Here is a 13363-nt window from a genome sequence, read left to right as displayed (position 1 = left end):
TTCATGTGTGCAAATGCAGCTAAGAGTTAAGAGTTGGTGTTGTTGTCCATTCTGCTGTAGAACAGAAGCGACCTCCGTTTCAAATAACATTACTTAATGGCTATATACCAAACTAGTGCCCCTGGTATTTCATAAAATACTCTAGGCTGATGTGGTGCATGCTGTAGCTCAGATACACCTAGAAAAGAAAGCTCAGATATACCTAGGAAAGAAATTCTTCTTTATAAAAAATGGCCATAGTATTGAAATCATATCCTTAAGTTAGTTTCCAACAGGAAGCCATTTTATTTGCATTGTGGGGCTTTTAGCTTTTTTTTCTGTTACTTTGAGCTTTACCAGCTTTCTATAAACCCTATATGCAGGCTTCCAACTTGCTGAGTCACTGCCATGCACATTTTTGTGGCTTCTTGTGCAAATACAGTATGTAATGTAGAAATTTTTTATGAACTCTTTATGGGAAAGATGAAATATGTTTGTCAGTTGACTGAACTTTGTATTTTAAGGCACTATTTGAAATGAAGAAATGAGAAATGATACCATTTTCTATAAAGGAAACAGCCATTAAAAATGTCCTTTTACTAATACACAGATTTACTGATGTTTCCATTAACAAACAAAACTGCATCGGCTGCAAGTTGTTTAAAAATACATACAGCTGCAAATCATTTTAGTAGGTGAATATATGTATTGTTAGATCAGAGACTTAAGGTGGATGACATTTTGGTCTTTGCTTCTGAAGCAGAGGAATGAAGGATGAAAAGGAAGAGGGAATTTGAAGGTGAAAGAAATGCACGTGTCAGAAGCTAAGAGAGAAAGTGATAGCCTTAGAGGTTGTTAAGGAGGAGAAGACAGCGAGCAAAGCAGAGGAAACCAAATACAGAAATAAAGATGTGATAATAGTAGTCAGCTGGAGAGAGCCATAGAAATTGGAGGTGATAATTGTGTATACTGTACATCACTGAGAAAAAGCTTGAAAGGGAAGTTTAAAAGTACCCTTGTGTATATTGAAAATGGGACCCTTCATTTATTCTAGACCAACAAGCAGAAATTCAGCTTCATTTGGTTTGTGACCACTGTGCAGGATCACTGTTCGCAGTGCAATTTTCTTTTTCCAACATTTTTGTGCCTGCAGAAGTCAGAAGAGCGCCCTGTTTTGTACAGTCATTGCCTCTATATTTCCTCAGGGTTTGTGGGTCTTTAGATCTCACAGTTGTTTGCCCAACCCCTATGCTACTGTGCCTCCCACAGTTTTATTCTCCATGACATCAGTGTGGTAGGTTTACAATAGGTAGTATATATATGTGTGTGTGTGTGTATATATATATATAGTGTATATGTATAGTGTATATGTATACTGTATGCTATATAGTATATATAATATATATAGTATATATTTATGCACTATATATGTATATAAAATGTGAATAGTAATATATATATCATAATAAGTGCTCTCTCTATATATATTTTACTATTCACCTATTAATAATGATATTGGTACCTAGTACCATTTTAAAGAACATCTCCTATAATTCTGTTTAAGCTAAGCACTGTTGATAGAAATGTGAAATGTTTAGTCTTCACACATTTCTTCCAGCCTAAATGAACAGGACAGGTAAAGACTGGCAGAAAAGAGTTGCTGTTTTCCCCATGTTACAGAGGAGAAACTAAAACATGGAATTCGTGGTTTGCCTGAGGCTACAGGCAGTTTGTTAAGGATTGAACTGCAAGGTGAATCTGTGTGCGCTTCATTAGCCAGTGCTTTTATTAAGAAATGATCCTCTCTCTCCAGACCAGGCAAAGGAGACAAATTCATGGCAATGAATGAACACTCACTTGGGTTTCAAGCTCATGCTCTATTGGAAGGAAGAAGTGACTCAATTTTTGAATAGAGAGATGTTGCTCTAAGTCCTGTTTCACTTAGTTACAATAGGCGTTTCATTATTTTCGTTTTGTTTATGTTACTGGAAGCACAGGTTCATCTAACTAACTGCCTTTGTGTTTATGTTTTCTTTTAGTATAGCAACTACTGTCAGCTTACTCCAAATAATTTGATTTTGGGTGTACCTTTTCTCCGTAAGGAGAAATGTCCCTTAGGTTTCCATTCCTTCTCAGATGATGATTGATTTGAGAAGAGAGACTCTGACATGTAAACAGAAGAATGATTTAAGGAGGATGAACTTGGAAGTTGAAAAGATACCAAAGCAGGAAAGGTCCCTCTCATCTGCCCTGTCATTTGGAATTGTTTTTTCTTTTCTTGTCCAGGAATGCTGTTGGGACCAAGAAGGGGGGTGTTACCACCAGTGAAAATCAAGGAAAGCTGAGGGCTTTGCTTGCAGATGTTTTAAAGATCTTTCAAAAGTCTCTTTTATGGAGCCAAAGCTATTTCAAAAGTGTGAAAAGCTACAATTACAGGTATATGGCAAGAGGAAATAAAAATACCCTTAAGAAAGGAAATACTTTGTGCAAAATGTGTCACTGAGGGTCAAGTATGAGTAGTGGCCATGAAGAGTTATACTTTGATTATTTTGACTGAGGTAGTAAGATGTGTGTTTACTAGACAAAAAAAATTACACCAGAATGCGCAGTGGCACGATGTAGAGGCCTGCATCCACTGTGGGAAGCACCTTCTTCAGGCAAGAATTCAGTGTTTACCAGCCCTGTCTCAAATCTGAGCTCTACAGCTTAACTGGCAATAATACAAATATTCACAGCTGTATAAAAAATGTTATTTAGTTCACAACAGTAGCCATGGTTACCTGCATACTTTCATTGCCTTATTCATGTGTAATTCTTTTTTTTTTTTTTTTCTGGAAATACCATTACCATGTAACATAATACTGTACGGCTTCTTGGTAAGTTTTACAGTGTAAGGAAGAACATTTTGTGGTGAACCTAAAAGCATATTATATCAAATTGGCTTGTACATGGAAGATCCCACCTATACATTGCTAGGCAGAGAAAGGCGAGTCTGAACACTGTGACTGCAATTTCAAAATATAAATAGGAATATGTAAAATTCTTTGGCATTAAAAAGTCTCTGACAGTGTTTTAACTGCACCACATTTAAATAGGACTAGCCCCTGCTTGGTCCCCTCACAGGTGACACAGACCAGGCAGTTCCTGTTGGTACGTGTTAGAATAACAAATTATTCTTGTTTACTCTTGCAAGAAATGTGAGCCCCAGCAACCCCACGGTGTCAGAAGGGTGCAAAAGTGCTGTGATTGTACTCCTCTCTCCTTACTTTGTCTGTACAACTCAGTGTGCTCAAAGCAGATATGATGTATTTGTGAATCTAGTGTTTTCCTTACATTTGTGGAAACCAGCCCTTTTAGCACTACTGCAGCAGAATTCCCAGCTAGATTCTAACCTTTGCTAAGGCAAGAAAATAATACTTAATCTTTCCAGATATCTCAGATCATTTTGCAAACGAATTAAACTTTACAAGAGAATTATAGACAGTTTACTTAGGCTTATATATTCTTTTTGTAATTGAGAGGTGTGACATTCATTCTGAAAGAATAAAATCACCTATCTCAGTTTAAGTTAACAGCAGCAGCAACAGGAATAAGGATATTTGCTTCTTTAATCTGGCAAATTTATCTGAACTCTTTCAGGTTCCTTACTGCTGTTAGTACTGTTGTAGAGAAAATTTACTGAAAAATTTATTTCAGAGAAAAATACTGGAAAAAATATTTTATATACGAAATATAAAAATTATATTTAAAGGTTGTGTTGCTTGGCATTCTCATGTAAACAGTGAAATCTAGGCATTTTATAGTTACCGCATAGAGATTGAACTGAATTTCTGTAATGAAATTTGAAAATTACTTATGTAACCTTATGAAACCTTGTTGAAGGCATGACAGAGTTTTAATATATCCAGACCTGTTTTCAGTGTGTCTCCCACAGCAAGAAGGAAGATGGCATTAAGATGAAAATTTCTATAGCGAAGCCGGCTGTTACCACAGTCTGGCTTCTGTTACTGCCGTAGCGCTGCCAGCTTGGAGTTATTTATAGGCATTAGCCTATATCTATCCATGCATGCGGATCTACTACTCTCTTCAGAAGTAGTTGTGTTCCTGAAGAAGTTGGTCTGAGGTTTCAAACTTTATTTTTCCTTTCAGAGGCCAGTTTCTTCAGCTGTCCTTATTACCAATTAGCAGGAATTTGGCAGGCAGTCGCTCCCTGCCAGGGCTCTTGCATCAGCTTCCCTGCATTGGCCTACAAGCTGGGCGGCTCAGTTGCGCTGTTTTCAAAAACAGTTTCTTACAGTACAGGACTCTCTCCACTATCTTATGATTTTCACATCTTTTCCTCCTTTTCTTAAGTGAGACATATACAAAACTCTTCAAAAACAATACTTGCTTCCATTATCTCAAAGCTACAGCTTGTCTCAGCTAAAAAAAAAAAAAAAAGGTCCCTCTTTGTCAGAGATCACAGTGAACCTTTGGTTTTTCTTCTGGCTGCAACAGAGTGGCTTGGTGATGTGCATGATTTATAGCAGAAATAAAACCTGTTCTCTTTAATTTTCCTGATGATGAATGCTGGGCAATAAACCCTTTCTCCAAGAGCCAGTCCTTGCTTGGGGCAGAGGTATTGCTTAAGTTTGCTGTGCCACAGCATGGCTGGAGCCTCCAGCGGTCTGCAGCATTCTCTTAACACTTCATGCCTACGTACACCCATCCATAAATTAGATACAAGCCAGCCAAGTGCAGCCTTTCTGTGTCCTGCACTACACCACCTTTATCCACCACATAAATCCCGAAATGAGTTACACTCACTGGCAGGGTCTGAGTGGGAGCACGCTCTCCTGACAGCAGCAGCAGCAGCAGCAGCAGCAGCAAGCCTCAGGCTACAGCCTTGGAGTGCGTTATATCTTCTGCCATCTCATCCAACACAGTGATGTAGCGCTGTGGGCAGCAAAAGTTCTGCTAGCTGGTAAATTTGCAGTAATGGGCTCAATACTAAATTAAACTGAGAAAGTAAAAGAACGGAACAAGTATTTGGCTGATCCAAACCATCATCTCTTTCATTCTCACGTTCTCAGTTCTAAAGATGATTTCTTTGCCACACAGTTCAGGCACAGTGGTGATCTCATGGGGGAGAGGTTTTCCTACTTGATTAGAGTAGAGGGTGTTCTGCTGATATTAAATTTGGTTTTTTCCCTGCTAGTGGTGATTTTTTGATAAATACATTCATAATATTCTGGTTGTTTTAGTTAATTGCGGTAGTTTGCTTTTGAAGAGCATTTACCTTCTCCTTGCATTTACCTAAAAGTAGCTTGAGTGTTAAAGATGTTTCTTCAAAATTTTTTTTGCACCAAATAAAGGCTGATAAATTCATAACTGTCCTTCTGGAAAGGTAGTAAATTTTACTATCCAAGACTTGGGTAATTTTTTCTCCATGTTAGCAACTTAAAACAATATTCCCAGCTCTACTCAGCACTCCTCTCAGCACTCATCCCTGCTTTATTTGTTTTCTTCTTTCATGCAGTTGCAAAATGTACATATAGGTATCATTTCCCTCGTGCAGTGTTTTGTCCCTCAGTGATTTGCAGCAATGCTTTCAGTTTCTGCTAATATAATTCTTTCCATGGCAGCAAATTATGACTTTGCAAAAACAGAGGTTACTGTAAGCTGTTGGTATCCAAGGGGAAGTCACAGCCTCACAGCATCGTTTGAGTTTTAGTTGGGACTTCCACCACTCGTAAGTACTTAAGCTCTCCTAAACAGAGATGTCATGCTTAAATTATTTTCAGCTTTTGACCTTTTCTGTTCTGAACTTTTAACCACTAAAACATGAGGTTTCCCTAGTATTTATTTCAGAGGACAGGCCGAGGTGAAATGTCAGTGTGAAGAGGAAGGAAGAATAAAGTCTCTCATACAGTATTATCCAGGTATCCGGTGTCCAGTTAATACAAATAAAGCAGTTTTACTAGAATTTGTTGGAGTGTTTTTGCTGCTAAAACTCAGACCACATGGGAAACAGTTAACAATCTCCAGATGTGAAACAGAAAGGACCATCAGCAGCACAGAAAAATTGTATTTTTCTCAGTGAGAAGGGCTACTGTAGATGAGATTCATGGAGATGCAAAGAGAAGGCAGCTGCTCTGAGAGCATGAGAGAGTCAACCATCACTTTCTTCTTTGCTATGTTCGTGACAGGGCATTTACCAAACCTGATATGCTATTAGATGTGCAGGGAAGGAGCTGGTGAGCTCCCCAGGGAGAGCCAAGCTGAGCTGTCTTAGCACACACCTCAAGCCAGGGATCGATGTTTACCTGTTGCTTGGGGAAGTGCCACCTGGGATGGCATTTACGTTAGCTGTGTGTTGCGTGAAGCCTCATGGGACTGAAACGAACTGGGAATCTTCTTTCTTTTGCAAGTCTATCCACAGGGAAGCCTGGGATGGCATTTGGCACTGTGTCACTTTTCACATCTTTATCAAACTCTGGCCACATAGAGGCTCTGTAAGGAAACTAGATGCTGGGACAAGGAGTGGGTTGGAATCTGTCCGCTTGCCAGATACTCTGTGAGTAAGTACATTTCTTTCATCATAACCTTTTCCACCTTGCTGATTGAGAAACTGGATAATGGTGATACACAGATCCTTTTTCAGAAAATTCTGTGGACCTGTTGACTTGTTAAGAGCATCTGTGAAGCTAAATGAGATGTCATGCTTTTAAAAGGCTGATGTTTAGTTGCACTGGTCCCTACACAAGTTCAGGGAAAAGGAATGGGCATAAAAATACGTCTGCCACCACCAAATAGCCTAAGGTACAGTACAGAAAGTTATACTTGGAACATATTATTATAGACATGTTGTCAGGGAGTATTCCTGTTGCGCGATGTTCTGAAAACATCTCTGTTTGCCTCAAGGGAATGCCCGTCTGCCCTTCTTAGGATCCATGGGAAAAAAAACCCTTGTGGTAAAGGCAAATGGAGAGTTTCCAATGTCTAATATCCATCCTGTTTTTGTTCCTAGTACAGCAGCTGAAGTGATTTGTTTGTGAGAATAGTACTGGTGGACAATGGAGAGGGAAGAAGGAGTTTCCAACTTCGAAGGTTCCATGATTACAGAAGAACTTAACTTTAAGGGCATTGTTATCATCCTGAAAGTTTCTGTTTTGCAATTAATACACTTTTCTGAAATGTTTACCATGTTTTATAGTTCATATGCAGTAGCTGCAATACTGCTTAAATCCCATCCCCAGTGCCTCTTTCCAAATACGCTGCCCATTCACCTGAGCATTATTCTTTCAAGGAACTGTCCACCCACAGAAACTAATGACACAGGATGCTTTCAGGAGGTATCCTGTGGAATAAGTCATATGTGCTGGTACTGCTCATGCACCAGTCGTTCTTATTGAGTATTTCTTCACATAATCTCCGTGAATTATACAAATAAACCCTGATCATACTGCGCTGGTGCCAGTATATGGGGGCTCTTCACCAGGTGTCAGTGGTCTTGAGGGTAAACCTGCAGGCATTAACGTATGAATGGTCAGGATTAAAGAGAGCAAGAGGCTCAGAAGTATCCAAGTTTTGGAATTTTGTCTTGGTAGTTTAATCCTTAGGGCCTCAGTTTTAAGACCTTCTTCATATCATGAAGAATTGGAAAACCTTTTTTATTGAATAAAACCTGAGATTATGAACTAATCATGTACACTGAGGATCTGATGCCTTAAAAAGGGGGGGTGTCAGCCATTCCCAGAAGACACTATGTCTTAGTAGGCACAGCCTGCTACAAAAGATTTTTTTGCTTGAAAGGTTAGCTTGTGGGGTTTTTTTTTACTTTCATCTTTCATTTTTATTGACTTTTTTCTATAATATAAACTTCTCTTCTGCTGCTTCTTACAAATGTTAAGATACTTTCAAAAGTGTTCTTCTGTGTTTATGTTTCTGGAGAAGTGGTTAATCCTTTCTTCCATATTAATTCTTTCCCAGCACTTACCATTTTGAGTCAGATTGTCACAAGTGGAGTAAACGTCTGAATTTTTCTTTTGGTTTGCACTTTTACTTCAGTACTTCTTTATAGCATTAATTCGGTCATGTGGCTTAAGCCCTTTTGGAAAACATTCTTCCCACACAACCATGTTCTGTCTTTGCTCAAGCTATGCTTTCCTTGTCGGTGTACAGCTCTGTGCTGAGAAACTTTTTCAGTGTTGCTCACTCTGCTTTCTGTAAAGGCAAACCGTGTGGTGGCAATGATATTAGCACCGTGTGCTTTACTTGCCCTTCCTTGCACGTCCAGTGCACGTTCTTACTACTGTGTTCATTATTCTACTCTTTAGATGCCAAGCTCAGAAAACAGTTTGACCACATCACTGCTTTTGCAGTTGGAATTGCTTTGGTTCAGTTCATGCTGAGAAGAAGAGACAAGTTACCGAGCGGGTGCTGAGAGTTTAATGGAAGGGAATGCAAGCTGCCCTTTCAGAGCATTTAAGCTCCAGCCACAAACAGTGAGCATGTCTTGAGCCCTCATTCTTGCTCCAGAAGAAGAGAATCCATGATACAATTTGCCTTGTAGCACCACTCGCAGCAATGCCCATCTACCCTGCAGTAGGAGTAGTCACCATCACCAGCTGTGTCCTGGCACCGTGTGGTACAGATCTTGTGCTAACGTGCTGATTTGGTCCTGAAGGCAGCGTGGCCAGGTTAGCCAGCACTGGTCCCAGGGCACAGGCCTTTTCGATGGGGCTGAGGTGGCTGTACTGCCACTGGCTCCGGCGTGAGCACCGTGGGTGCTGTTGGATATCCCTGCACTGCGTTCCAGGACATGGCACAGACATGCCTTGTGTCTCCTTATCTGCAAAAATGCACTAGCGTGGCTGCCTTGCTGTGTAGGGTAGGTGTGTCTGTATGCTATTTTGCAGACAGATGCAACTTTATTCTGTGTTGTGAACTGGCCAGGCATCAGCCAGCTCCAAGCCAGGAGCAAGTTATTAGGTTGGATTTTGCACTGTGCTAACCACAGCTACATGACTCCTGGTTCATTGTTGGCATGGATTCATGCAGACTCAGAAACAAAGTGAGTTCTCACCTACCGACAAAATACCACGCAGACAAACCCAGACATCTATGGCATTTAAGGTCTGAAGAGAATATTAGATCATTTTGTCTGACCTCCTGTTTAACAGAGGCCGTAACAGCTCACTTGCACCTGTAGTGAGCCCAGTGATTTTTGTTTCGTTGAAGTTTATCTTCCCGAAAGACATTTGGTCATGATCTGAAGAGATAAACATCTGTTTTCCTTAGCAGCTTGCTCCTGTCATTATTCATTGTCACTGCTCATTCTTTTCCAAATTTCTAACTTGCCTGACTTCAGCTTGTTGTACTTTCCATTGCTACATTAAAGAGCCCTTTATTTCTTGGTTTGTATCACTGTTTTCTATATGGGGAGAGAACTTGTGACTGTCTCCTTTTGGATAAACTGGTCGGGTGAAAGGCCCCTGAGAGTCCCACCTCAGGAGATGCTCTGCAATATCCTCTTTTAAGAGGGAGGGGGCACCTGACCTGTCAGCAAGATGTGAGCTACAAAGGTCCATGGGTCTGGTGTCCCCTCGCAGGTCATTTTGATGATCCCTAGCAAATCAGTACATACAGAGGGTGAGACAGTCACCACCAACCTTTCATGGAGTGCAGTGCTGTTTATTTTAAGAGCAAAGCCTGCCAGAGAAAATAAGCTGTATACGATAAACCGTTTACACACGGTTGACCTAGCTGGCTAGCTCTAACACTGCAACCACTTATGGTGCTATTAGAGACAGATGTGAGCTCATCACTCGTTAATGCCATTTTATGTCTGCATACAGTTCCCTGGCCTTGGACTCATTTGAAAGCTCTCCCAATCCCTTATTCTTCTTGCATTCAGTAAAGGTCTCCCCCAGGAAGGGCAGCAAATTCTGCAGCTTAGTTTACCTGACTGGAAGTTTGCATTAATTATTCCTCTTTTTTTCCTGTGCAGCCTCAATTAAGCCAGTCTCTGTTTCTCTTGTACTTGGATAGAATGATAGATCTTACCAAAGATCTATTATATATTCTCATAAATGCAGAACAGGTGGGGCTTTCCAAGATCTCGCACCTGACAGACCTACACATACCACTACTATATGGACATGCAGCAGTCTGCATAGCCATTAATCACTGGTTTTTCTTATGTCCATAGATTATATTTACTCTTTATATCATTATTGGAGGCAAAAAAAAAATAATTGTAATGTTTCACTCTGGGTGGGGTTTTTTTTTGGTTTTTTCCCCCCTTACTTTGTACCAATCTATCTTGTTTTTATAAATATTTCAAAGACTGTAAATCTAGAAGTCACAAAATAACTCATTCTGAGTTAGTTCAAACCTGAACTGCATCTTCCTATGTTTTTTCGTGGTTGCACTTGGGTTGCTCCAAACTGGTCAGTCTGAGAGGTGTGGCCTATCCAGAAGCCCAGCCCACAACCAAGAACTGGTCCATTGGATGCTTGAAAACTAAAATTCCCCCAAGGCTACATAGTTCTGGAGAGCTGCTGGGAGAGGGCAGAACGCCCCCAGTGCAGCCATGCTGAAGTGGCCTGATGGATCTTTTAGATTGTTTATGAGCATGGGAAAATTTTGTCAAATCAGAAATGACAAAATTTCAGTAATACCCAAACTACATTTTCCGTCAGAAATTCATTCTGAAAGAAATTTTCTAACCCCAACACACAACTTCATGACTATTTTAACTGTGATGCTTTTTCAGCCTCAGCTTTGGGGTTATGTGAAGTAGCTTGAGGTTTTATTTTGGTAGCATACTATGGAATTTCTTGGCAGCCTTTTATTGCTGCTTTAATTTACATAAACACTTTTTGCAGCACCTTACAGTTTCAAGGTAGTTCCTGAAGGTAACGGGGAAGTACAGAAAGGATGATGTTAAATAAGCCAGTCACAGTAAATTGCTTACCAGGTTTGACCTGGAATTTTGGGTGGAGTTTGTTAAATCCCAAACTGGGGAAAAGACTGGGGAGTGTGAAATTTTTGCCTGAATTTAAGCTGCACTGGGAGGTTAATTTAGCTGCTTGTAAGCTTTTCTGGAGCTACTGTGAGAAAATTCAGCTACAAAGACAGGTTGGGAAACGGATAAGTCTTACACCTGCACAATGGTTCAGCCTTACCAGATCGGGCTCAGTGACACACACATGTCTGAAAAGAAGGGTTTCCTTCAGTTGCAGAATAAAATACTGTGGCCTGTGCACTGTAGGAGGTCAAATGGCTATCAACAGGGATCCCCCAGCCTGAAGTCAGTCAGTCTGCAAGGTATTAGTGTTGCAGCCTAGCAGGTGAACATGCATAGGTACACTGGTCCAGGGTCACACACTCAGGGCTTGCATGGGTTGCATCTCACAGTATCCAATTCCCAGCCCTCTTGAGGATGCACCCAGAGCTGGGGTGCAGCTGTGCCATTACATTTGGATGAAGTGGCGGGTGGGTAGCTGAGGGCATTCATTAACCTAATTAGTTTCCTCATGGACTCTGCATTAACCTTTGAATCCATTACCACTCTTGTTTGCTTTTCCTGTATGTTACAGACCAATCTTCCCTGCAGGCTTTGCCTATCAAGCTATTTTACAAACAAACAATACAGCTTCTCTCTGAAGAGAAATTTCTTCCCAGAGCTCTAGCAGCGAAGTCTAAACAAACAAGCAATTAAAACCACTTTTAATCTTTTTTTTTTTAAAAAAGGGCCTGTTCACATAGTTTTAAACTATTCCAGGTGTTGCTGTGGCTCAGTTACTGGCTGCCTCCTCGGATTTGACATTGAAAGTCAAACAAGGAGGTTTTCTCCCTGCTTACAGGAGAGATGAACATCATCTGTAGTTTCTTTCAGGCTTTCCTAAGTTATTAAAAAGGAGGCTGCTTCTATCTTGTGCTCCTTCCAAATACGCCTTTCTATGGAGGTCTGCAAATCCCAGCAGATCCCGGGATTACGTTTTCCAGGATTCCTTCTAGATGAGATCGAGCAAAGCCATGCCCTGCCCACGCCGTGGTCCTCGCTCTGGGGCACTGCAGGCGCTCAGCAGCCTGGACACCTTCCCAAACCATGGGCTGCCACCCGAGACCGCTTCCTCTGCCTTGGTCCCACAGCTCCGCTTTGTTTAAGGCAACCTATGGGAGGGGATATTCTGGACTCTGGTAAATCCCTTTTCGGTTTTAAAATATCAGTCTACACTTGCACAGCCTCTGAACTGGAACAAGGAAGACTGACAGACTCTCTGCTTCCCTCTAGAAGGAGGATCAGAAATGTCAGAGGTTTCTTTCTATTTTTTTCTTCAGAGCAATGCAGAAGGAGGGGATAGAGCTGGAATATGCTGAGTTTTCATAGCGCTTTTATTCTAGTTTGCTCTTAACCAAAAATTTCTTCATTATCTAAAATCCCACCAGAACCACCAAAATTGTTATGTTGTTTGCGTGCCTTTCCCAGTGTTGCTTTTGGATTGCAGAGCGAACTGCAGCATAACAGATGTGTGCTCCTTCTGCGCGTTCATGGGTTTTTCTTTATTTGAAAGTTCCTGGTCTGACCTTTTAAAATCCAGGGCCTTTCAGAAAAGATGGAATTAGAGCCCTTAGTTTCCAAAATCTCTTTCGCACACAGAAATCTGGGTACACACACCCATACTGATTACATTTTGTTTATTAAAGGATTTGGGGTTTACAAAATGTTTCTTAATGCATTTTAAAGAGAAAATTAAATATAGTATATGGTGTCATACGAGTTATTAAATGTCTTCTTTAGTAGAACTTAGTGATTACTGGAAATATGACTGGCAAATATAAAATGTGTTTGAACTTGAGAACATGGGCCTCTGGCAGACGAGAACATTGGCTATTTGGGCCTCAGCTTCCACATAGTGTGAGTCAAGCGAAACTTGGCACTGGTTGTACTGTTTAGTCTTCAAACATATTTTATAAGCCTTCCTTTCTCTCAGTGAGATTAGATCAGCCAGTAAGATGATGTTCTGATCAATGTGGTCTTGTGTTTGTTGTTGCAGCAGTCTGTGGAAGATAAGTTTGGAAATAATAATAAATTATACTCTGAAAGGAAAAAATTGATTTAAAATTTGTCAAGTTTGCCTCCATAGACATGTAGTTCATGACAGTTCTCAAGATTAAGGGCAGAGGATAGCCATAGAAGTAATTTTTAAAAAGTCCACCTGCTGTTAACTAAATTTTGGTTTCTCATCCCTCCCAGATGCAATCATGTAACAAAATCAATAGCATAACTAATGAAAGTGAAAGGTGTAGCCAAAGTTCGAATCACAATACTCCAGTCCTTCCAGATTACTAGGAGAAGGAGAGCTGGCTAGGTCTTTGGGTGGAAGATGGGATG

At 40.6% G+C, this 13363-nt stretch overlaps 1 protein-coding gene across 5 annotated transcripts in view; it reads left to right on the top strand.

Moving 5' to 3' along the window:
• The window catches only part of AIG1 (androgen induced 1), a 127987-nt gene that overhangs the window by 57375 nt on the left and 57249 nt on the right, over positions 1-13363 (top strand). The window contains exon 4 of one of the 5 annotated variants that reach the window (XM_080390088.1): positions 2266-2459. The exons of the other annotated variants lie outside the window; for them this stretch is intronic. Within the exon in view, the coding sequence (XP_080246214.1) occupies positions 2266-2307 (42 nt within the window). The 3' untranslated portion in view covers positions 2308-2459. Of the gene's footprint in view, positions 1-2265; positions 2460-13363 lie in introns of those variants that run through there. 5 annotated transcript variants of the gene reach the window in all.

Source organism: Falco punctatus (assembly GCF_963210335.1).
Source record: "Falco punctatus genome assembly, chromosome: 5".
NCBI classification, from domain to species: domain Eukaryota; kingdom Metazoa; phylum Chordata; class Aves; order Falconiformes; family Falconidae; genus Falco; species Falco punctatus.
The sequence above is the reverse complement of the archived record's forward strand: the minus strand, read 5'-3'. Positions and strand labels throughout refer to the sequence as shown.